General features: G+C 40.8%; 1 protein-coding gene across 1 annotated transcript in view; it reads right to left on the bottom strand.

The window, feature by feature from the left end:
- AGBL1 (AGBL carboxypeptidase 1) overlaps window positions 1-25,833 on the bottom strand; it is a 274,909-nt gene that overhangs the window by 204,925 nt on the left and 44,151 nt on the right. Inside the window, exons 6-14 of the mRNA XM_072870404.1 lie at window positions 22,800-22,965; window positions 21,749-21,819; window positions 18,914-19,030; window positions 17,321-17,922; window positions 15,250-15,333; window positions 14,087-14,173; window positions 13,566-13,714; window positions 10,136-10,223; window positions 1,462-1,606 (exon numbers count right to left, since the gene is read on the bottom strand). Coding sequence (XP_072726505.1) covers window positions 1,462-1,606; window positions 10,136-10,223; window positions 13,566-13,714; window positions 14,087-14,173; window positions 15,250-15,333; window positions 17,321-17,922; window positions 18,914-19,030; window positions 21,749-21,819; window positions 22,800-22,965 — 1,509 coding nt within the window. The remainder of the gene's footprint in view (window positions 1-1,461; window positions 1,607-10,135; window positions 10,224-13,565; window positions 13,715-14,086; window positions 14,174-15,249; window positions 15,334-17,320; window positions 17,923-18,913; window positions 19,031-21,748; window positions 21,820-22,799; window positions 22,966-25,833) is intronic.

Genomic DNA, 25,833 nt, shown 5'->3' with positions numbered 1-25,833 from the left:
TTCCCTTTAACTTCAATGAGCATTTTATTTGAAAAGGCAGTGAAATACTTCAAGACTTGGCCCTGCAAGTCTAGGAATAACATCTTTTTCATCTCTATTCTATTCATTCAGGAGCAGGTGAGATATTCAGGGATTCCCAGAGCATACAGACTCTCCAAGTCTCTCTTGCTTTTGTGTCAGCAGAAGATAGAAATCAATAACAGTAAAATAATGATGAGGCATTGCATTTCAGTAATAAAGTATGGTGGTGAATAAGTCCACACAATTCTTCAGTATTGCATTTGTCTTTTCCCCTGCAGACTGTAGTATATACATGCCTTCAAGGCTATAGGTCAAACCCCACTACTGGAGCATACTCTCTTCCTCATTGATTTTGAGGTGTAACTGGTACCCATAAGCCTAATGAGAAGTGAGCTGGCAGGCATATTTTGGACTGTGAAGGCTTGACTGGCCCTCTCCCAGATATTGGAAGCATTTTCTTTGAACATCTATAATGGGATGCAAAGCAGTTGACAAGAGACTGTTGTTTGAGCGGGAATTAATCTAAGCCTAACTATGCTGGCATGCCAAGCAGCATGGCTAGTAAGTGGGAGAGAACATTGTCTGCCTTGAAAGCATAGTCTTTCATATCTGGTAATGGCAAACTGATACCGCTGTAAAAAAATAGAGTGAGCCCAAACTTCATCAACCCACACCAGCATTTATTGCCCAGAAAAAGTGCTGACAATGGAAACTGGAGGGAGAAGGAAGGGGAACTGATCTACTGGAACTGTGTCTCCTTTTTCAGTAACAACTTTCTCAACTTTAACAATGAAGCAAAGCTACTCCCAGAACCATTCATTTCCTTTCTTTTATCCTACCTTCCTTTCAGACCTTGGGCTCTCCTACATCAATCATAGAGAAAGCACAATGGATAAATTTCCCAGAAAATTCCCTTATCATCCACCCCTAGCCAGAAAAGACTGTAGAAAACAAATCCTTCCCCAGGAAGCAAACTTGGTACGACTCAATAATACAATTTAAGCCTTAGACTTGTATTCTTGTAGTTTTTGTGCTGACAGCACTAGTGGGAGTGTCACAAATGCCTACTGACACTCCAACTGGCACCAAGCAAACAGCTGACAAAGCATTCACATGAGGTCCAGCACTGTGGTATTGCTGGGTGCAGCTCTGAAAGCCAAGCTGTTACCTTCTGTCAGGAGAAGGAGCAGGCAGCTTTCACTTCTGACTTGTCATTACCTTTAGCCCCTTGCTTCTCACTCCAAGCAAATGGAGACACCTTTGGTTTGCATTATCTTCTGACTGGTATAAGGACTAATGGTTTGTACCTCAGCTTATCCCATACAGAAATTTGTCTACACTATCTCAAAATAGATACCCATACAGGCAGCTCATACCCAAGGCAGCTCCAAACTGTCAGGCCCATTAGCTTATCGAGGTGGACATATCAATCAGTATTACCATCATTGTGGAGTAAGTGTAGGGGTAATGGTAGGCCAGGTAGCAGACGTCATCTTTGTGAGGGAACTTGATGCTGAAGGTAAGCGTGTAGTAGCATTTTCCTCTCATGCCTCCTCCTGCAGCTGCACTGCATCGGTAGTGGTTTCTGGAGAAGGAGGGAAGTAGATGGTTATCACTTCCAGATGCACATTTAGAGCAGCCATGAAAGAACTAAGCATTCAGAGAAGCATCTACTCTGAATGAGTTTTCATCTCATGCTGTAGATGAGCTTCAAACTCAACCAGTCATTGTACCAAGACTGTGAAAGCCCCATACAAGTACAATCAATCCAATCCCAGCAAAAAACAGCTACGAAAATATAACACAGTGCTAAACAACATCCAGCAATGAACCTACAGGCTATATGAAAGAAGAAAGGTTAGAGAAACCATGGCTCCACTAGACAGAGATGCAAACGGGATCATGATGGTAAGTACCACTGACCAAGGTGGCACACCAGATTCAAGGGTGCCTTGGGATTCACACAGTACACAAAGACCAGCAGGGAGTTAAGAGGCAGAACTGTGTGTGGCAGTACTGGGCACAGCCAGTTACAGCTAGTCACGTGCTGCTGATGGATGGGAGCACTCTCACAGGAAAATAAGTTTGTTTCATTTTGTGAAGGTGAAAATAAGAAGCCAGCTAATACTAGTTCATATAGCACCGTCCAGACATATTTAAACTAATGCATTCAGCTAGCACTGCTGTATTGCTTCCGACATCCAAATTATCTTGCTCAGAGATGCAGGTACTTATTCACAGGCCTGAACAATACCATGTGAAAATATTCTGTGAAAGCCCGGAGATTTAGAAAATACAAATACCCTACCTAGCCAACCATTCAGTTCCACCACAGGAAGAAAAGGGATATTCCAGGAATAAACAAAAAAAAAAAAAAAAAAAAAAAAGGAAGGAAATACATAAAAATATTTCAAATATCATCAAAGGCTCTTTCCTGAGTAGCAAGAGGAAGAGAGTGGGTTTGAGTAGAGACTACACACAGAGGAGAAGCGACCTCATACAGATTTGCAGGTTGCGAGCCACCCAAAAAATCCTCTCTTTTGGATCCCTCCTTTTCAAAGACTTGAGCTTCTCCCTGTCAGGGAGAGAAAGGACCAGTTGCTCCCTAAAAAGATGGGGAGCTGAGCTTGATATGGAAGCCAGCAGAGCAAGGGCCTTGCCAGCCAGGGTCCCCTCCCACAGTACCTGAGCAGGTCATGCCTAGGCTGGGGGGACAGACAGGTTCAACCATGCATCCAGATCAGAGAAGTTTGTGGTGATGAGGCAGGTCTGGGTCAAGCCAGGAGGTCTGTCCATGGGTCAGGATCCGGAACACCAGAGTTCACAGCAAAGCACAGACACCAGTGACTGAGCTGGAGCCGTGCTACAACAGAGCTCAGACAGGGACTGAGTGGCCAGGACAGAGCTTAAATAGAGGTCCTGGGCCCATGGGCAGAGGGTGTGGGTGGGAGCCCTGGGTGAGGCTGGTCAGAGTCATCAAGGTCTACTAGTGCACTTGGGCCCTGGACACTCCCTTCACAAAATCTTCAAATGAGCTTCTGAATCTAGTCCCAGGACCAGATCCCTTGGAGGAGACGTACTCCAATAAAGAAATTACTTTAGGCTGAGTAAGAAAGTTTTCTTTCAACAGAGATGAATAGAGAATTCATGCACTTTAGGGAGAAGCCTCACAGCAAATCGCATCCATAAATACATTTTAAACAATATTTTTCCCACATTGCACCAATTATACTGTTGCCGAACCTTCTGATTCTGAAGGACTGTGAGGTTTCTTTGACAAATGTTATCATCAATGTTGCATTAAAATGCAAAATAGAAGAGGCAACCAAAAGATGCAATTTCAGCTCCTGAAATTTACAATACTAGTTTATTTTGCTGCTGTTCATTTTTATTCAAAGGGGAGGAGAGAAAAGATAATTATTCTTGTCAAATTCTCCAAAATAATCAGCTCTTTTTCATAAAGAAGACACAATACAATGCTGCTGGGTTTTCACCTGAATTTAATAGTTAGGATAATAGTGGGGGTGAGTGATACTGACTGGATCAATAGATAGTACAGGAACACTGAGTCACAGTAGCAAACTGAAATGCCTGTGACTTTATTCTCAGCTGAACCCTTCACCCCAACATTTCTTTTGCAAATAAACCACCTTAATACTGAACAAAGAGACTCAGAGTAAAAAAAAAAAAAGCAATGAACCCACAAATATAAAAACATCTACTTAATTACTATATGTGTATTTCAGTAGATCCAGGATTTGAGTCTTTTTTTTTTTTTAAGTCAGGACAATGACATTTAATCTAGTTCCTGTTAATTTCGACAGTGAGGGAAAATTAAGAACCATTTCTTGTATAGTGCATAAGGAAAGTACTTATCTCCATAGCCTCTATTATATTCAGTGTCACTTGGATGGTTAGACAACTTATTAATAAAGAACTGTCACAAAATGCTGAGATCTTCTGAGTCGTCCCCTCCAAATTCACATTTGTAGTCAGAGGTGTGGGAGGAAGCAGGTCTTTGTGGGCAGATACTGCATAAATATCTTACATACACATTGGGGAAAGTATCCCTACCTGTCCTTAATGCTCCAGTAAAGGCTTCTCCCTCTATCATCTTTAATTGTGCAGCCAAAAATACCTCTCCTGTCTAAAATGCCACTTAACCCAGAGGTTTTGCACCACCAGACCTTGATGCTACGCTGGTAGTCAATGGTCCTTACTCCTGACAGTGCTCAGATTGCATGATCCTGAGGGTACTGATGCACAGCGCTCTCACTGAACTGCTTAGCAGCACATTTCGTTCTTGTTTTGAACACCTCTGCAGTTCCAGCAAATTGCCCGCCCAGAACAGATATTCCAGACTTTTGAATCACTTCTTGACACCTGCTTCAATCTATAGCAAACTATCTGGTAGTAACAGGAAGTTCGTAAGTGGCTTTGTGAGGCTTCGGTATTATTCACTCGTGCATTAAAAAGAAAAACCACCTGTGTGTAAGCAGTGTAAATGATCATGTATTCCTGCTGCATATAATCTGGTCTCCTCAGAATCCCTCATACAATGCAGTAGCTCCAAATCTTTTAAAAAGAAACCTAAAAAAACCCACCCCAACACATTTTTATTCTTTGCCTCCTCCTCCTCCTACTGGTGTCACCCCAAGATGGCTCTATTGCCTCCTTGTTCCTCCACCGGGCTGATAGTTTTTCTTCCTCACCCCTTTTTCATCACAACACTCTACCATACCAGCATGAAGCCCAAATTAACAAGCAAGGAAGAGGGAAGGAAAAAAGACCCTAGCAACATCTGGTCCTCACTGCCTTATTTGTGTTCTTTTAAAAAAAAAAAATGTTCAAAGTCTCACATGCTCTCTAGAAACTAATATGTTGATTATTGGAAAGAAAATAAGAGACCATAGTGTGGGGTTTTTTAATCAGCACGCAAGCTGTATCTACTGTGCCTTTCAGTCGCTTTGTACAGTTAAATCATTTTGCTTGCTGTTCTTCAGAACTAATGTACAGGTAGTATATTTCTAGCATAGCTGTGATAGAAAGTTAATTAATAATAATTATAATACTACTTATCACTTACTCTGCACAATAATTTTTTGAACTTAAAAGACCTTTGCAAGCATTATCTAATTAAAACTCGCTTTCCATTTATCTCTTCCCATACTTTGTGTGGCAGATAAGTGACTCTAATTTTCCATCCTTTATAGATGGGGAAACAGATACAGACAGGTGAAGCCACTTGGCAAAAGATACAGGCAGGTCGGTAAAAGAGCTGGATAGTAACTCGGGAATTCAAAAGCACTAAGTGATACAAGAACAACATCTCTTGGTCATCTCATCTTTAGACTTCCTGTCTGCAGCACTTAGTATGGTACAAAGCACTGGCAGGTGATGGACTATGGCATTGTATCAGCTTAGACTAAAGCGGCAGAAGAAAATATCAATATCCCAGATTTCTAGGCCATTTCAAAACAGAGTCCAAATGGAAAGTAAACTATTTATCACTTCTAATCTGCTGATGCATTCCCTTTGTCCAAAATCCTTCTACCACCTGGAGTCTGGTGTCCTCATTTTACATGCCCTGACCTTCTTACATCTCTAAGTGTGGCTACTAAGTACAATATGCTTTAGTAACATCTTGGTTCATACCATAAAAAAGCAGCATTTAACAATTCATGGGGCATGGCTGTTATTTTGGAGTCTGCCACACTGGAAACTGGAAAGTGTACAACACATCTTCCCTTTCAAGGGCCAAATCCATGTTAAGGCATCCTTATTGTCAAGATTGCAGGCAGAATTCCAATCGAAGCAGAATATTCCCACAGCCATCTTGCTATTAAGGCCTTCAGTTGTCTTGTAAGGGTCAGGTGCTCTCAGACTGAGACTGGTGTCTCAGCCCTCTCTTGTAGATATCATTAGAACTGAGAGGTGGCCTGCTATTGGTATGATGATGATTTCATCGAATGTAATTATAAAGATGCTGAAGAGAAAAGAGAAGACTTAGTTCTGACACTGCTGTGATCACCAAACAGCCAAGTCTTTATTGGTGATGTGAGAACAAAACACTCCATGTACTTCACTATCATCTGTGAACTGACTATTGTCTGGAAAAGCTGGAGGTTAGATAATATGCTTAGAATGAGCCATGAAACCAAAGGCACAAGCACATTGTCACCAATTCAGCACGCTGCCATTGTTCTGCAAATAATTTGCTGGAAAGGAATATTATTCAGCACATAAAAGCTGCCAAGACAGCAAGTGAATTCGATGATCTTATAGTAACTGCAACTCTGTTTATCATGGGTGTATCCTGTCACTTCACGAAGAGGCAACAAAACAGAGCAGAAGTGTCACTCAGCTTCCTTTTGACAAGAGCACTGCTAATATTCTCTGTAACATAAAAACTCTCGTGAGACATATGGGAAAGGTACGCGATGACAGAGCTGTGCCACAACATTCATCTTTATGAGTGAACTATCCCATCTTCAGTGAAGATGAATGTCACCAAAGATCAGCCAATGTGCATCACCCAGACATCTTGCGAATGTGCCTTTCCTCCCACTGTCCTTCAGCTCAGAGGTTGCTCTCAATAAAAGCCCTGCTGCAAAAGCAATTAATGGCATCTTTGAGTTCCTCCTTATTTTTGTAAGTATATCACTTTTCCCATATTTATGAATAACCCCTGGTAGAAGTAATTAGATGAGGTTCCCTTCAAAATGTGCCAGTCCCACCCCAGGATACCTGTGACCAGAGTGAACGGAAATGAAGCGAGCTCTTTCCCTAAAACACAAGCAGCATGATATCACTATAGCAATCCCATCTTCTCCTATTCTGAGCAACCCCAAACATGTTTTCTTCACATTCCCTCCCACATACAACTTCTCATGACTGGGAATCTCTTCTATAATCACTGAAACAAAAAGATTAGAGTTTCGGTAGAGGTGAAAGTGCATATATGTGTGCGTATGTGCATTCTTGTATGTACAAAAACATGTGTAAACCTGGAATAAACACTAAATGAGACAGACGAGTAGTTATCCTAGATGAATATGTTGACATATAATTCAAAGTACAGTTAGAAAACACAGAATATTCCAAATCAATAAAACTCCATTCTCTCACATATTCTGAACAAGAATCTGATTACAAGCTTAATTGTACAATCATGGTTTAATCTCAGAAGTCAGCTGCTGTTTAATCACTGCACAATAACTGCCTCGTTAATGACATGAGAAGCCACTGCTATGGTAATCAGCACGTAAAGTTTGCCCAACCAGAAGCCCATACTCACAGAAGCCAGAGGTTACAGGCATGCAGAGGGAAGCCACGGTATGTTAGCTCTTGAGGTAGAAAAGGTTAGGTGAATAAAGGTTAGCAAAGAGTACTTGGAACAAAATAAAATAGCTACTCAAATTGCTACAGACAGATGCCAGATTGAGAGGATAATCTGAGCCGTCGGCTTGGCACTGCCCCACCCTCCCAAAAGAAAAAAAAAAAAAAAGAAAGAAAAAAGAAAAGAGATTACAACAGATATTTAGGATGACTTGGAATTTTTTTGTATTAACACAAGTTTGAGGCTCTGCTACTTCTGGAAGGCAGCCCACTGTCATTGTTTGGGTTTATTGTCTCATCAAATCCACTTGTGAACATAGCCACCTCTGAACCTAACAGCAAAATTGTGAACTAGAACACAAATACAATTTCTTACAAAGAGAAAGCCCATTATTTCACATCAGTTTCTAAAAATCAGCCTTAGCACGTGAATTCATGAAGAAAGGAGTACCATTGAGAACATCAGAGAAGTTCAGCTGTGTCCTGAGAGCACTACTTACCATGCCAGACAGTTATCATTGTTAATTGTGTTAACACCTTTTGTTTTCTTATATTTCCCTGCCTGTCTACAGTCATTGGGTAGCCCAAGCCCTGTGCTTCAACTGCAAGGTATTAGGGGTGAAGACCAGACTTTTGGTTTGTTTATACAGTGCCTAATGCAGTACGCATAGAGTCCTGAGACACTGAGGCATTTTGGTGATGCAAATTTGTGAATAGGAATCATGATAGAAAAAAATAATTAGAAGAAAAAAAAAAAAAAGGAAAACTTGTGACTCAGGCATTCTCAGCCCCAGCTTTCAGGTCATGACAGGTAAGGCCTGGTTAAAATATCTAATGAACACCAAATACTGCAGTATTTGGTTACAGAGTGTGTGAACTTCACCCATAATGCTCTACCAGTTCATCCTCAACATATAACCTCTTTGTTCCAGTGCAGGGCTCCTCTTCCTGCATCATTGCCAGACATCCCACTCACAGGCACTCAACCAAATGCATTTACTCACACCTGTAATTTTCCTACTTTTCTATTCTGTCCCCCGGCCTTCATCTCTGCACAGATTTTCCAATCCAAAACATACCAGTTATCCTAGTCCTGAAAACCCTTTCAATCATCATCTTTAAAATAATTAATGTGTTGTGGATAACATTTTGGAAGCCTTGAGAAAGTAAAGCAGGGTTCGTTCAACCTACTGAAACCCCAAGCTCTGCACTTGTCTCTTTTGATTGTAATAACCAGAATGAATCAGTTTTCTGCACGAAAATGAGATATCTGGGTGAGAATGTTTCTCACATGAGTCAAGCTCCAGCTCAGGTATAAGTTAAAGATGAGACTGATCTAGTGTTTTTCTTCTGAGGCACTGACACACTGCAGAAACAGCCTGAAACAGGGAACTTGCATAAATATCAGCCCTGAGCTTGTCAGAAATCCTTTACACCACTGTTGCCCAGCCCCAGTAGAAAGATAAAAGTTCCTGTATGACAGTGAGTAAGGCTAATCCCTACTGTTTCTGCTATCAGGATGTCGTGGTTTAACCCCAGCCGGCTACTAAGCCCCACACAGCCCCTCGCTCACTCCCCCCACAGTGGGATGGGGGAGAGAATCACAAGAGTAAAAGTGAGAAAATGCGCGGGTTGAGACAAAAGCAGTTTAATAGGTAAAGCAAAAGCCACACACACAAGCAAAGCAAAGCAAGGAATTCATTCACTCCTTCCCATGGGCAGACAGGTGTTCAGCCATCTCCAGGAAAGCAGGGCTCCATCATGGGTAATGGTTACTTGGGAAGACAAGTGCCATCAATCCAAACATCCCCCCTTCCTTCTTCTTCCCCAGCTTTATATGCTGAGCATGATGTCACATGGTATGGAATAGCCCTTTGGACAGTTTGGATCAACTATCTTGGCTGTGCCCCCTCCCAGCTTCTTCTGCACCTGGCAGAGTATGGGAAGCTGAAAAGTCCTTGACCAATGTAAACATTACTTAACACAGGGATGGTTTAGTTCTTGTTATCAACACTGTTTTCAGCACAAATCCAAAACATAGCCCCTTACTAGCTACTATGAAGAAAATTAACTCTATCCCAGCCAAAACCAGCACACAGGACAAGGTCTATAAACAGTGCCATGGTGCCCATAAGTGTGGTCCACAGAGCAGTTTGCCTTCTTAGGGTTTGAGTTCCAGCTTTGCAGAGAAGGAAAGCTGGTGAAGATACTAAGGTACAGAGATAGATTCACAAACAAACAAATAAATGGGTATTTGTATATGTCTATTTCTACCTATATATATAGGTGTACATAGATATGTGTGTGTATATATACACACACACACCCCTATGTATATGCTAACTCTTCTTCAGCTCCTCAGCTCCTATGTCTTTTAGAAAAATCAATGTATGCAAAAGAAAAACAATTATTCCATCCAACTCATTTCTTCCTGGACAGGGGAAAAGGCCAACTACACTATCTTTGTGGGTTAAGCTGCCTTGTATTCCTGGCTGCATCAGTAAGGTTTGAGCATCCTCCATTCCCTTTCCTCCTCCTTCCTCCTGGGGAACTGAATTCTGCTCATGCCCTGTTTCTCCCCAGGCATCTAATATAGACATCTCACTTATAGCTGTTTCCTGAAGCTGGAAGCACATAACACATTGAACTAGCACCAATTTAGAGACATTTGAAACAGGTGGCAGTGGTGGTCAAAGGTTAACAACATCAATACAGTTAACAGGAGCGGAACAGAGGGGAAAGGAAGCCACAAATTATTCACTAAAAATGCACTTACTTGTAGTAGCAGATATCATGGCCTGCCCGAAGCCAGCGAGGCCTGCCCTGGAGAGCTTCCTTCACTGAATACATGACCAGTTGCATGCCTACATAAAACAAGACAGTTTCAAGTGACATGACTTCCCGGGCTGGAAAAGACAGGGGTGGGGAGGAAAAGACTAAACAAGAAGCATCATTATTTTGTCTGTGCTCTCTCTGCAGATAGTTTATGCAAAGTAAATACATTTCCTAAAGCCCCATGCCTTGTTCTGATATAGCCATGTCTGTACAAAAAGCACCCTCAGAAGAAATGAGCTGAATGGAGTTCATTAGAAAATAAATTATCTGACTGGCCTTTGCAAAGGGGGACTTCAAGACGCTCTTTACAGAGGAAGGGAAAGAAAAGAATAGGAACCGAGGTATCAAGAAGATCAGCAATTTGGTTAGTCCAATATTTTATGCTTGGCTGCACCATTATTGAATCCTGAATCCTACCACAGCATTAGAGATCTGAAGGTATGGTACTGGATGCACTGCTGAAAGTAGTAAGCAAAACTAGAAGAAGGTTTTAAACTTGCCATTAGACCTAAATAATACCTATGGGTCATAAATGCTGATAACAATAGCATTCATCTTTGTACCATATTATACCAGAAGATGACTTCTTCCTGACCTCCAGAACATTACCACTTCATGCCCCGAGGTATAAGGCTTTCTCTGATCTGAGCTGTGTCTATTACTCATAGCTCCATGAAGCCAGGCCATCTGCAGGCAGTTTTTGTATCAAATTCCTTTACTCTACACACCTGCCTGCTCTTTTACAGTAAGGATCCTGCCCTCACCAGCAAAGCTCTCTGCATGGGGTGTCCCTGGCAAGGTGCTGGCAGCTGGGGGCTGCAGGGGTGGCCTCTGCCCCAGGGTGGTGCCAGCCAGCTCCAGTGGATCCAGCACAGCCACAGCTGAGCCCAGCAATAATGCTGGCGGCACTTCTGTGAAAGCGTATTTAAGAAAGGGAAAAAACACCCTTTCAAGTATTTATGCATGTTGATAAGTTGCCCTCTGAGCCTCCTCTTGGCTGTTCTTGTGCTGTGAGGAGGTGATGCTTGAAAAATCATTAATATTGATGACATATTTCCATAAGCAGCCATTCATTTTCCCTTCTTCCTTTGGGTTTCTCTGTTAAACTCTCCAGAGCTTTAAGAGCTGGCAAGCGTAGCAGCAGAAACGCCCTTCCAGCTCACCTTTGGCTGTGGTGTAGGGTAGCACTAAGTAGCCTACAGCTAGGAGTAACCTCTATATTGCTGTTTCCTGAACCAGCGTCGTGAGCCACGTACAAGAAGCAATTCTGTGTTTGGTTCCAGGACATGGGCCACAGTGAGTTTCAAGAGACACAGGCCTGCCCAGAAGCTCAGTTCATCAGACAAGGGATGTGAGGCTCAGGGTCTACAGTGCTCTAAACATCCGAAATGCCAGCTTCTCTGTGAGTCCAAAAGACACACACACCAAACTGCCTCCAAGCAATGGTTGATACTGGTCTGCCATCTCATTTAAATTAAAAAAAAAAAAAAAATTAAAAAAATCCGTTTTTCCTTTCCACTTTCCCTATGGAAACATTCAGTTTTAGAAAACAAACACCAATCAGGCTTCGACAAAATCCCATTATTTCCCATGGTAGAGTAAGTTAGTGGAAAAGGGGGAAGGAGAGACGTGGAGGCTGCACCTCCCGACTTGCTCTGCTCCCGGTCATAACTATTTCATTAAATATCCTTTTTGACAATTTGAAAGTTACACAGTGCCATCTAACCAAGAGCAAAAGGGAAGGGAAAAATCAAAACAGATCAGTAACCAGGAGCTGTAAAGTATTGCCACCCGTGGCACTTTGGCACTACATCACAACTGGAAGCTTTTAGTATTATAGCATGGGCATTAGCCCAGGAAAGTGCAGAGGGAATGTAGCGAATAAACAGCATCTCTTACCAACAGTCTATGTAAATATTATGCATGTGCTGGAAGGGGTAGCGAGCCTCACTCAGCCAAGCCAGATAAACTAGGTCTTCACTGCCCTCTCAGAGCAGCAGAAGTAACCCACAGAAGAATTGCTTTAACAGCCAGTCCCACATACAAGCCATACAAAAGCAAGCCATGGCTTAGCCTCCCTCCTACGCTGGACAGTATTTTCACATTTTTCTTCCAAATATATTTTTCATTGCACGCTTGAATGTGTGAGTCGTGTACAATTTCAGGTGCACAAAATGAGATTATAAATGCTGACAACAGCCAAACTAGCAGATAAAAAACAACCTTCCACCAATAATAGCCAGAAACCCTAGCTATGAAGCTACTGGTGGCTGTATCAGAGGTTGTATTGGGGTTTACAGTAGGACCTCAATGTACTTCATTTTCAGGCTGCTACAAGACACACCACACTGAATTGTTTGGTAATTCAGGGAAGCAGAATAAGATGACAAAAAAAATTCATTTTCATTTGGGATCTATATGAATACTTGAACTCCAACCCTTAGGGTTAAAAAGCAAATGCCTTATAATTCATTATGTCACTCATCCAGCCAGTTTCACAAATACAAGTGACAAGTCATTCCAGCTCCTAGTGCTATTTGTTTTAGGTACATTGATCCTGAGAGAGTTCTCCTGGTAATGTCGAAGGCTGTATCCACAGGACTTCAGAGGAATGCAAACTCTGATATTAGGGGCTTATTAAACATTCTGAGTCAGGTCTTGAGCTAGTGTAAATTAACACAGTTCCCTGGAAACAAATAAAAAAACCCCCAGCCTATGCTAGCTAAGAATCCAACCTATGCTAAGACTATGCAAGCACAGTCTCCATGCAGAAGAAATAATTTCTCTTCTAAAAGGGGCATTGAAAGCAGGGATTTGCCCTGCCTGTTACTGAGCAATGCTGCCTTCCTCCTGAACCACAGACTATGACAGGAGCTCAAAGACAGAAAGGAACAGAATTTTTTTTTTATCATTAATATCAGCAAAAGTCTCAGCAGGTCTGAAGACAGAGATATCTTTCTGGATAAGCCCAAAGAATCATGAATATTTGTTTGAGGATTATCTACATTTACTTAAATCTTAGAACCACTTTCCAATCCTATGCTGCTCATTCAATTCCAACAGATCGTCTTTTTTCCCCTCTCCCAACCCCAGTACCATTCTTCCTCAGTTCTGGTCTCTAAACACAGAACAATGACATTTTTTTCCCCACAAATCCTCTCCCAGGTCTCAATATTCAGCTTACTCCTCAGTCCTCCTGAGGATAGAGAAAGGCCCTTTGGCACATCTAAAGTAAATCTTTCAGTGGATTTCAGGGCAGATAAGAGTAAACTTACTATCTCCCTTATAGACACGGAAAGTTCAAAACCTTTAGGGCATTCAAGAGATATTTTTGTAACAGAAGACTACCCCAATTCCCCAAAGACTCATACCATAATTAAATTGGCTATTGAACTTCTCACAGTTGATAATGTTGAAGCGATAGGGAACTTCTAATTTCATGTCACGGACTTCAAAGTAGAACCACTGGTGATGCTGGTTGCTGTTCACATCTGCATTCATGAGTAAGTCATACTCAAACCTGTAAGGGAAGACCAGAAAAAAATGGTGGCCATGAACACCCCACCAGTCTGCCACTGAACCTGTTGAGGACAGTAGGCTATGCAATCACATTCATTAATATTCTGTGAGAGTCAAAGAACACCACCAAACTAGCAGTGCCCAAACACACCATTAAATACTCACACTATGTTAGTCATGTCAAAACATTTTGAGCTGTTTTCTCACTCCTGTTACTTTCATGACATCTAGGTGTTGGAAGACATGATAAGCTCTGTGTCATATAATCTGCTTCCCTGGCCGACCCTTTCCAAACCCAGGACAACTTCACCATTTCACGCTGTGGTCACAGTGGAAAGGCAGGTTGGGACACAGCTGCTTCAGGCATACTTACTCACGCACTTGGATGGCTTTGCGAAGGTTTCCTGATTCAAACTTGGAGAAGAATGTCAGACAGCCTGGAGCACCTGGGCTTGAGTGACTGCAGTAAATCAAAGCAAGGATACCTATAGCAGGTTGCTTCAAAGACAAGTGTTCCCCGGCACCTTTTGTATGCTAATATAGGTTTTTATAATTTTTTTTTATAAGCAAGACCCTGAGAAGTAGCAAGACATGAGCAAATCCATAATCTTCCTATCCAGTCCAGCATCCCTCTCTACTCTTGCTTAGTGTTTCTAAATCTCATTTTCTTTTCCTTTCCCAATACTCCCTTTTGTCCCAGTTCATCTTTACTTTCTTTATTCCAGTTACTTTCCCCACTGAGTTATTCCCATTAATTTATTAATTGCACAAAGCAGCTCTATACAATTACTGTACATTCACTCTTCCCTCACCTAGATAGTTTCCTTCTCCTAAAGCTTAGAAACCCTTAAATTCATCTTGAACAACTTGACAACTCTCTCCTACCTCAAATGGTCCTTCCCTATTTTTCGTCTAAAGAATGTTCTCCAAGTCACTCATCCTTCCTCTGAATGCAATTTCTTCATATTTGGGAGCCTCTCAACTGCCCTGTGCTATATCTTCTCAAGGACCACAATTTCTGGCCATAGTTGAGCACTTAAAATGGTTCACAAGGCTGGACGTTTGTTTTCAGAAGCCTTTTAAGTGCCACACCTTTCAGGGTACATCTACAGCCTGTGACACTAGCTGTACTGACACTCAAGTGCACTCCCAATGGGAAATGCCACTTCAAGGTGTGGAGAGACCACATCTGGATTTGTGGGTACAATTCCCAGCATCAGCCTGCATGCTTCTATTCCAAATCACTACATGCAATGCACACATATTCAGGGACACCATACAATCCCTTTGATGTATAGATTTTCTTGTTCTATCTAAAAGGTTTTGAGGCTCTCTTGCTCCAGCAACTTCCACAATAAATCCTTTCCCCAGAGCCACGTACTAGGAATCTACTCCTGTATATTTTTCCTGTTGGGCCTTTACCTCCTAGGTTATTTCTTCTATACCTTTATCAGAGCTGAACAAGTAAACTGAGCTCGCTAGCTAATGCAGCACTGACAGTGCCCCTGGTTACAGTACTCAATTTAAGTTACCCACCTGGGTTCATCTAAATCAAAAACAGTTCTGCCTATCACATCACCTGGCTGGATTAAGCGGCGAACATCATCTAGTACTTTGTCCCTAGGGGGGAAAAGAAAAAAGCAAGTTGTAATAATACTGTGAGAAATCTTGGTATAGGGTAATCTTGTAGAAGAAATATGAAGAAGCTTAGGAAATTCTTTTGAAAGACTGGTAAGAAAAAGGACTTCCATGTGCTAATTCCACGTGAACTTCATTTGTGGTGGTTTTTGTTGTTGTTGTGGGGGTTTTTTTGTTTTGTTTTGTTTTTTTACCCTGAGAAAACTCCTGCTCCGTTCCCATTACAACAAGTTGCCTTTTGGGTTAAATGACTGATTTTGTAAAATTTTTATTCTCTACTGTATTCTGTCAAGTTTGATTTATCCCCAGTTCTTCACAGTCAACGTCAATCTCCCAAATGGCCAGCCTTGCCCCATGAGGAAGTATCTGCCATAACTTATAAACCTACTAGTCTGTCTCGTAATGAACCTTGACTCTAAATCAAGCTAATTTCTACTCATTATTAAACTGAAGTTCTCTGATCCCTAAAGATGATCAAATGTGGAACACCAGATTTTCCTCCTGACCTTTGCAGCAATCATGTTATGCCCTGAAGCATGATATGATTATTCCCATTTTAGCTGTATGGTTACACATGTTATTATAGTCATAAAAGCAAATCTTATAGAGCAACAGTGCAAGGAGAAGGCGGTAGAGTGATTTTGCCTCAAAACAAGATTTTTAGCTTTTATATTTGTTGCAGAAAGAATCATTATCTCTCTAGAGGTCAGAAATTAGGGGTCTTCACAAGTGTCATTTGATTAGCGTTGATGAACTTTAAAGTTTAGCACAGAATCCAGCCACTTTGGTATCTGCTAATAATTCCCTATGCCACTAAAAAGAAATGTAAAGTCATTGCACACAGCCACACATGGAACAGACAAAATGATAGAGCTTCCTCTCCCAGCACAGCTTAAAAACACAGCTTTCCTCTCATCTGAACACCTGAAAAACAGCAGCCTCTAGCAGTGTGCCATAGGGGAGATGTGTTTTTATTGCTTTCTCCATGTTGCATGTCATATATGCTGTCTTCTCCTAGTAGGCTGGGCAGCAGGGAGGGAAAGTAGCTTACTTACCTTGTCCCTGCTGATGCTCTCTAGCTCATGAGAGACTTCCCAGAAGCAGGTGCACATGCTAGGGAAGGAGGAGAAGCTTCTGGAGGACCCCATGGAGCAGGCAGAGAGCGAGAAGCATAGCGAGAAGGGACACAGCAGCAGAAGGGTAGGCAGGGAGATTCCCGAGAACAACCTGACACAGACACACAGCTCTGAGAGGACAGGAAGGATTTTTCCTTAAAAAGCCAGTTGGGACCCATTGTTGCACACGCTAAAGGTGGCTAGATTAAGAGCAAGGCTGAAGGCAAAAATGTATCCCAAAAGGATACAGTGTTCTCCATCTCTAAAATGAACTTGTTCTCATTTGTGATCTATTAAGGTCACAGATCCACAGCTCGTTCTGGGTTCTGGTCTGCTTACTTTAAAGGAAAAGCCACTAGTAAATCTATGTCAGAGCTTTGACCAGCTTAGAGTCCCATCGCATACACAGGTACATTGATACGTTTATCAATAACTAGTTTAATCAATAAAAATTTGGAATATGAAATAGGAGAGTCTTTATGGATTCACAGAAGCCATAAAAATCTCACTCCAAGGTTGCCACTACCTCCCCTATGAGACAAAGAAAGGAACTCACAGCAGTTCACAATTCATCCACTGACACACAGAAAGTCCATGTCAGATATAGGAAATAAGATTGCTGATTCCTAATCCTGTTTGTAATCCAGTTAGATACCATTTTCCTTTCCACAGGAGGAAAACCTAAATAAAATCATCCTACTGTTTGGCCTATGTCCTTGCGACAAATCACTGGATAGCCCAAAATTCTTTCTATAACTTCCTAAAACATTCAGAGATGTGATAATCAGAACCTACATAAACCAGTTTTGAGCTTGAGAGCTCTCAGTGTGGTAATTATATTAAAGCACAATCACCTTTGAACCCCATACTTGCGCTCCAACATGGGCTTGCTGTAAGGAGGTGGCTGGTGACCCCAGAAATCAGGGAATGCCAAGTCTTTGTAGTCTGGTATGGACTTAACACCTTTGGCCCTAGCTATGTAGAAGCGAGGGCTGTGGAATGGAATATCCCCTTGGTGTTTCTTCAGAAGATTTGTCACTATGTCTGAGCTCTCCAGCCTCCCTCCAGGACTAGGATTGATTGAGGCCTCACATTCATGGTAAAACATTTTTTTGTACCAAGCAGCCCCTTTTGGGAGAGGACAGAAAGTAAGCGCCTGACTCCTGGCTGGATCTTCCTTTTCACAGGAGTCTGCATCTTGGGCTGCTTCTACAATGTCTCTCTTTTCATTGATCGGATCCCATCTGCATTTCTCCTTCTTTGTCCAGCTCTGCAGTGGCACTTTGAAATCCTTTTCCCCTGGATCTGGTCCCATCTCTGTGACACTTTGGTTTTTCCATCTGAAGTTTGGGTGTTTAACAGAAGTAGCACTTGGAATGAAATGAGAGGGAGTAGAGGGAAGACTCTCAGTCCTGTCCTCCAAGCTCTTCTCTTCCTCTGATTCTGATTCAAGATCCTTTAAATTTAAAAAGCAGAAGAAATTAAAAGAAACTAAAGACAGATTGTGCCTCCTTCCAGAGGAAACCTTTCAAGGAAGAAAGAGAAAATATTTACAAATCTCACAAAACTGTACTCATCCAACAAGACAGCCAGAGTAAAATCAGCCTGTGGACCACCTGCCAGAATTTCCTTATCCACAAAGCTGTTTCAACAGTAGTCCTCAGAAACGAAAAGGATCAGACTGAGTCATCTGGGTGAGTCATCTCCAACCAAAGCTGATAGTTCTAACAAATTAGGGAAGATAATTTGCAAGGCATTTTTTTTAGAATATAAATGTTACAGCAGGGTAAAGGAGGCCAATCTGTCATGCAAAACTCCACCCCTGCCTTCATGCAAGTGTTTAAATTAATCCCATTTGGCTACTTATGGTCATAAGTGTCACAGCATTGTGTCTACAGGAGATACATTAAGCCAGTGGTCCTCTCCAGATTCATATTTGAACCACGGCTTTCAGCTCTCCTAAATTCAAAGACTTGTAATGAGTTCAATACTCCTCTTAATTCCTTGCCCCAAACTGCAATAGAACAATGATTTGAACTGTGCATTTCACTCAGCAGCAGTGCAATCTTCTCCATCACTTCCTTCAAAAGACTAGTTGACAGTATTTATTTTCCACATCTCATTCCGATCTTGATATTGCCATTGAAATGGCCAGCAAGGATACAAATTATTATCTGACAGATTTCTCATGTGGCAATTGATTCAATAGTGCCTAGTTAATCCATATCCAGCCAAATGTGCAAACAACATCACTCCCTTTCTATCATCTTGATTCACACCAATAAACTATAGCAAAAAGTCTTAGTCTTTGTTTTTCCAGTCCTATAAGACATCTAGGTTTCCTTTTGCAATAGCCTTGTCTAGTTATCTCTTGTCCGTACTCCCTTTCAAGTATTTCTTAAACTCTTGAATATTCACAAATAAAGGAAGCTGCACTATGATAGTACCTGAAAATTATGGGAAAGTTCTGGACACATTGCTTCATATTGTCCAAGCTCTTCCTCTGGCCGGTCAAGCACTGGCCTTGACCTCAGTTTGTTCACATCTGTCTCCAAGTCATAATCCTACAAAAGCAGAATTAGAAAAGCATGTATATTAAACATGCCCCACAAGATGACTGTTAAAGTAATATTCTGCATAATACCCTTGATTTCTAATGACATCATACTCATTTAATGAGTCCTAGAATTGTTCTTCCCATACTCATGAAGACTGTTAAAGTCATTTTGTGGAATAGAAAATAGAGGCACAAGAGGAAAGACTACATTTTGAAAGAGAGGAATTTGATGTTTTGGTATCTGAGTACCTAAGTAGAGATACCATGAAAAGATGGTTTCAAAAAAGCATCAAGACTGAAACCTGAACCTTTTTATAAGCACCTCAGCTTGGGAGGTTTCAAAATAAGAAACACCACCAACTACTAGTTATTTCTGAGCATATCATCCATTCCCTTGCTTATGTTGTGTGAACCAGTAGGCACAGGTCCTCAAGATGTAATTGGTAATATTCTGATTCAAGGAAATGATAATCAAATAAATGTATATTTAGCAAGAAAATTCTCAAAGTATATCAAAGCTAAAATTGTCCTCACAGGCCACCAGCAGAATTAGAAAGCTCAACACTTCTACGTTTGTTTTAGACAACAACATGTTTTCTCCGAGTGCCTACCAGTTAAACTGAAAGGCTCACATCCATATCATTGACCCTGCAGGCACCAATTGCTTATATTTTATCTCTCAATGCTGCTTATAAAAATCTGTGAAACTTTTGCCCAATCCATCTTCTTACTCTCCAACTTTCTTGATACTTTTACATAAAAAAAGCTTTTTAGATCTCAACCATGAGTGAATCAGTGATAAGAACCGTATCGGAAACTTTCACAGTCAAAGGCAACTGTGCATTGATGTGCAACCTCCTCCATATCAGATATGAGAACCAAAACTGAACTGTGTCAAGCATTCAGTCTTTGCATAAGAAACCAGGAAAAGATGGGGCAAGAGGGAAGGATGGAGACATGGCATTGATGACTGGGTATTACACTACAGCATTTTCTAATAATTCAACATGTCATTAGTAAGTATGCCCCACCAAATGTCAGCAAAGAAGTGACTTGCTCCTGATAAATAGACTCATTTCTGAAGCTGTTATCAAGAGGAAAAAAAAAAAAAATGCCTGAATGCAAAAGTGTCCATGGCGTTTCAAACCCTGAGCCACATTTGTATTGCAAAGCAGAGTTTGAACTGCTGTTTGGGCCTAGTTGAAAAGGCAACAAGGAGCTGCACAGTATATGAGGTCAGTTTAAAAGGATTTGCCACTAACAGCATAACGATGCATAAACAGCTTCAAACTCGCTGAAGATGTGGGTTGAGAAGAATAGGTGGTTGATGTGATGATTTTGGTTTTTATAGAACTGTCTGAACAGTTACTGACAGAAGCGTAGAGCCAAGTTTCAGTTTGGTTGGTATTATTGGTATATATGGATATGCGTTATGTAGCTGTGAAAATTTTTGTAAATCCCATCAATACCAGGAAACATTGTGCAAATGATATCTCATATAAAAAAGGTAAACCGAAAGTTCACTATCCATTCCCTGCTTGCTTTCCCTTCGAAAGATTTGTCATGTGAGATATATGACCAGCACACCAGACAAACAGTACTTAAAACTCATATTCAGAGCAAGCTCTTAGGCAAAAAAAAACCTGCTCACATCTACTTGGTAAATCCTTATGAATAATGAAATAGTTCAGAGGCATATATTCTGAATGAATAACTAACTAAAGAAGGAGATAAATTCACTATGAACCTTATTCCTAATGAGCATCTTGACGAGCTCTAATATTCAGATAAAAACAGCCAGACAGGGGCAAGTTAGGACACTGTGCTAATGTGGGTTTGTTTTTTGTTTGTTTTTTTTCTTTTTAACTTCCTTTTTTCATTGGGTGACATCAGTTTAATACTTGAGGAGGAAAAAAGACAGGGCAAGTAATGAAAACGCCCTTCCACAGAAGTCTCAGTCATATCTAATTAGACTGTATTTGCAACTTCATTTCTTTAATTTGCCTTCCCAAACCACTTTGGATAAGACTTATTAGCAGCATTCACTACTTCACATTTGCATATGTGCTTGTGTGTATTTTCACAACCATCCTCAGCTGGTAGGGGGTTTTTTTGCCAGTTAGGTCATGACAGGGAAAGTGCAAAGGGAGAAGTCAGAAAAGTATTGAATAATTAATTGTATTATTTATCTGTGTGCAGCAGCAAATAAAGAAGGAATATAGGTTCAAATGCCCCAGCTGCAGCTTAAAAGAATTAACCTTTTTCTTAGGGTAGGTGCACAGTCCAAATATGCTCTGATACAGGAAGAAAAAGAGGTTTAGCCTTTCCTAGGTGATAATTCAATTTTCCCCTACTAAGTGCCATTTCTGGTCTACACCTAGAGGAATCAAAGATCCATCATTTCTCCCTGACTGTGCATATGATTCTAATAGTCACTGGTCAGTCTCTCTGCAGGAAGAGAGAAGTCACCAAACCCACAACACCCTGGGTGACAAGCATGGCAATTACTAAGGTACATGCAGGGGACTCTCTTCAATGAAAGTCAGTGCTTTCTCTTTTTCTTCTTTCAAGTATCCTTCTATTATTCATGTACCGTATTTATGTGCGACCACATGCATATCTACATTCTCTGCTTAGACAGCTTATCAGGATGTCAAAATGGACAATGAAAAGTTTTACTTTCCAGTATGTGGATGATTAAGGAAACTATGGCTCATATACCTACTTCCTCCTTACTCTCCACGTCTTCATTATCCTCTTTTTCAGCCTCTTCCTCTCCATCACTTTCGTAGTCACCTGCAGAAGTAGAAAAGAGGTAGAGGCAAAGGCATTCAACCTAATATCCCTCTCAGGCCCTCCACAGAAATATGTGCAATCTCTTCTATGCGTGCCACACACGCCTTCAAACTACAACCCACCACAACCCTGATTAAAGCAGATCCCATTTGTTAATCTAGTATAAATGAATTTGGCACTAAATCTCCCACTTTTTAGAGCTCTGTTCTCTTGGACTCAAGCACTGCCTTTCAAAACCATGACAAATGTCACCATGATATGGATCCAACTCATATTACAAAGCAATACAGATATTTTCTGCTTGGCTGCAATGATATTACAGGATGGTCTTAATCTATGTTATCTAGATTAGGGTGTTTTACTGCTATCATCATTATAGTATTTGGGCATCTTCCATATGAAACTGAAAGCAACAGAGAAATTGCTTGTGTGTATCATGGAGTCTGCCGTTTCTCCTTTTCTGTGGAGTGACTATCCTGCCTGTGCTTAAGTTCTGCTTTTCAGCAAGTGCTCACATCTTTTACTCATGCAGCGTGACTGCTATGTGCTTTTATTTTAGAAAGGAAAAAAGATACTATTTTCTGCAATTCCTTACTGAAAAAGCTGCAGGGCAGTGTTCCCCCCACAAACAGTCATGCACAGGCACAATTGTCTCACCCTCTGTTGTTGTTGTGGAACAATGGCATCTCCAGCCTCTGCCATGCCCACTGTTCCATTATTTTTTGGATAATAGAAGGATTTTTTTTTCCTTTTCCTTGCTCCTTTTAATCTTCTCTCATTTATTCTCCAAACAGAATCTCCAAGCTTCAAGACAGCCTGGGAGTAGTTTCGTCTCTGATGAGTGACACTGTAGGCCATCAGATTAATTTTAACTGTAAACCTCAGGACTAGGCTGCCAAGACTCCCTTCCCCGGATCCCACATTTAATTCTCATGTCATGCTCCTTTTCCTCCTACTGAACTCACCCTTCAGTCATTTACCTTCAGATCCCTCACATGGAGGTTCAGCCTTGGCATTCTCAGGAAGAGGGAAGAAATAGGAACTTCTTACTGTTGCCACAGGCAGAGACTCCTTGGGGTAGCACTTTCTCAGAATCTGAGTCACAGTGGTTATGATAGGATCCAGATTTTTGTAAGATAAACAGTCCTAAGAACCAAAGGAGAACAATGTTAAGAATTGTCTCTTACAATTGTCCTGCCTATTACATACAATCCCCCAGAGTAGATACACTCTTCTGATTGGAATATGAAATCTTTATATTTATGGCTTTTTTTTTCTGCTCCTCCCTCACCTTTTTTTTTTTCTTTCTCTTTTTTCCTTTTTATCGTTAAAGAAATATGCCTGGAACAGCAAGACCTCAAGTTCTTGCAGTCTGTTTCTCACAGAAGTACAGGCTAGCATGGATCTCAGACAACTTCCATTGATGCATGTCATTTGGAAGACACAGCATCTCCTAGCTCTGCTCTATAAGATATTATAGTCAGTATATTGAAGGAAGGCATGATAGTAGCATAACCTAAAATATCCTAGCTAACATAGGTAACAGTAGCACTGAAAAGATATGTTCTCTAATATGGATTAAAAAAATCCTGCAGGGAGAGCATGTATATGTTTTGTCTGCCAACACACGCCAAAATCTGTGCTTCGGCTTCTTCACCACAACTATACCTAGAGCTATCCTGCCAAAACTAACACAGGTAAGCTAGGACAATTACACCATTATTTCACTGTGCTTACTGTACACAATGTATACTCAAAGAGAGCATTCCCACTGTACTCTATTCTATATGGTTAAGCACTAAGCCCAATGGTTAGTCTGAAAGATCTCAATATATTACCTGGTCATAAAATACTGAATTCCTGCAGTATCCCACATTTTCTACTCCTATAATCCAGAGTAGGAAATGGAAGTATAAGGAGCTATGAGAGCCCAGATGTACTTTGAAGACATAGAATATTTTTGTATTTTTATTACCATGCTGTGCAAGTGAACTCCTTGGTCTTTTGTTGCAAAGAGAACGAAACCCCCCCACAGAACTAAAAGCAAAGACCCTCTCGGAGATCATAGTAGGTGTATGTCTTTATAAGAGACAGGGAGTTTGGATAAGCAAATTATAGCTGCTGCACAAAGGTGAAGTTGTTTAAAACTGATAGGTGAGATGCTCAGAAAATCAAGCCTTCAGATTTCCCGAAGTACAGCGCATCTAGACCATAGCCTCCATCAGAGAGATTGACTAATCAATGTAGTGTCCTACCTAAGTTAACAAGTTGTACTATGCCTATCAGCATGTTATCTTTGGTGGCTTGGGACTAAGACTTAGCTCATCAGAACAGCAATGCAAGTCAAATAAGCAGCATGAATGTGCTATAAAGGCAAGAGAGGAATATTACAATACATTCTAATATTTAATATTTTTGCTTCCCTTCAGCACAGATAAAATGGAACAGCCCAAAGGGCAGAACAGATACTTTGTGCCATTGTCTGACAGCCCATAGTTAGGATTTGGGTTGGACAAAAAAAACCAAACAAACCAACCCAAAAAACAACAACAAAAAAATAAAAACAAAGCAAAACTAACCAAAAAACATTCAGTAGAACCAGGAAGATGACCAAAGAACATAAAGTACTTTATTATAATAAGGAACAGGAAAATGGCTATATTGGGGTCTTTTTTGGTTGTACAGGATTTTATTCTGTTTTCTCATGTATGATTGAACAGCATTATAAGATTCAGTGGGATTAACCAGGATTCCTGTAGGGAGGCTAGAAAAATCATCTAAAGCTGACATGCTTACAAGACTCACTACAAGAATCTTAATATGCATTTCTAGATCTCTGGCTGTTCAGAACAAGAGGGAGAGAAAAGACAATTTTGAAAGTATCTCCAAGGAAAGTTTCGTTGTGGTTAGAACAAACACCAAGGAGAACTGGTTTCTATTTCCAGTGTTTCAATTTATTCACCATTTCACATAGTGTTTGGTTGCCTTGGTTTGCTTGTTATTAAAGGAAAGATAAGGAAAGTTTGTCTGTATGCAGGAACAGAATAACATTCTTGAACAGTCTTATTACAATTTACTAAAACTGTTCTGTTTTTACTAGAACAGTGAACACAGGACTGTATAAATGCCTGCCTTGGGCCAGCCATCTTAATTCACTGCCAAGTGAATCGAGATAGTCAAGAACAAGGCACGTTCATCCAGACAATGAATTTCCACACATGGAGTTACTCAATAATGTTGTTTGAAAGTCATATTTTTCTTTACAGCAACTTAGCTTACAAGTGCAAACAAGCCTTCAGATACCTTACAGGGAATTTGTGGGACTGTTTTCATTACTGTTCATAAAGTGCTCTCAGATTCCAAGATAACACAGTTTACAGATGACTGAAAAACATTCCATCACTGTATTGGAAAAGCCTTTTTTACTGACACCTGAGAAATAGACAGGAGACTGCTTTATATGTGTGTAAACTATCCCATTTATTTTGCATTGGGATATTGTGAATGAGGGAAGAGAGTGAATCCTTAGCTCAGAAAACCCATGTAAATCTAACCTGAATTCAGGGGATCTACTTTTTAGCCTCCACACTCAATCTTTTCTCTGCTGAATCTGGAATAGTCCAGATATTATGATACGTACGCGATGTATACAAAAAAGGAGGTTTCAATATGACAGTAAAGCAAAAGGTAATTATGCTAATGGATGCCTCTACTGGGAAATGGAGTGGAGTATAGGATAATATTATCCTAGAGTAGACCCTAGTACAGGAAGGCTGAAGAGAAACCAGGCGAGCTTAAGAAATCAGACGGATAAATGATAAAATAGCAAAATAATGTTCCATGCACCAGTCTCTCCTAAAGCAGATACAAACCTGTTTTCTTGTCTCAGAGTAGGCAGCTCTCTGTCACTGCACACAAAGCCAGACAGTTGCTAATGTGAACATATCATTTAACTGCCATGAAAGTCTAAGTGGAGCTTGGAAAAAGATATAGGAGCAGAAAGTACTTCCTTTT

This window comes from Ciconia boyciana, chromosome 8 (assembly GCF_034638445.1).
Source record: "Ciconia boyciana chromosome 8, ASM3463844v1, whole genome shotgun sequence".
Classification (NCBI taxonomy): Eukaryota; Metazoa; Chordata; class Aves; order Ciconiiformes; family Ciconiidae; genus Ciconia; species Ciconia boyciana.
This window is presented reverse-complemented; position numbering and strand designations above follow the sequence as displayed.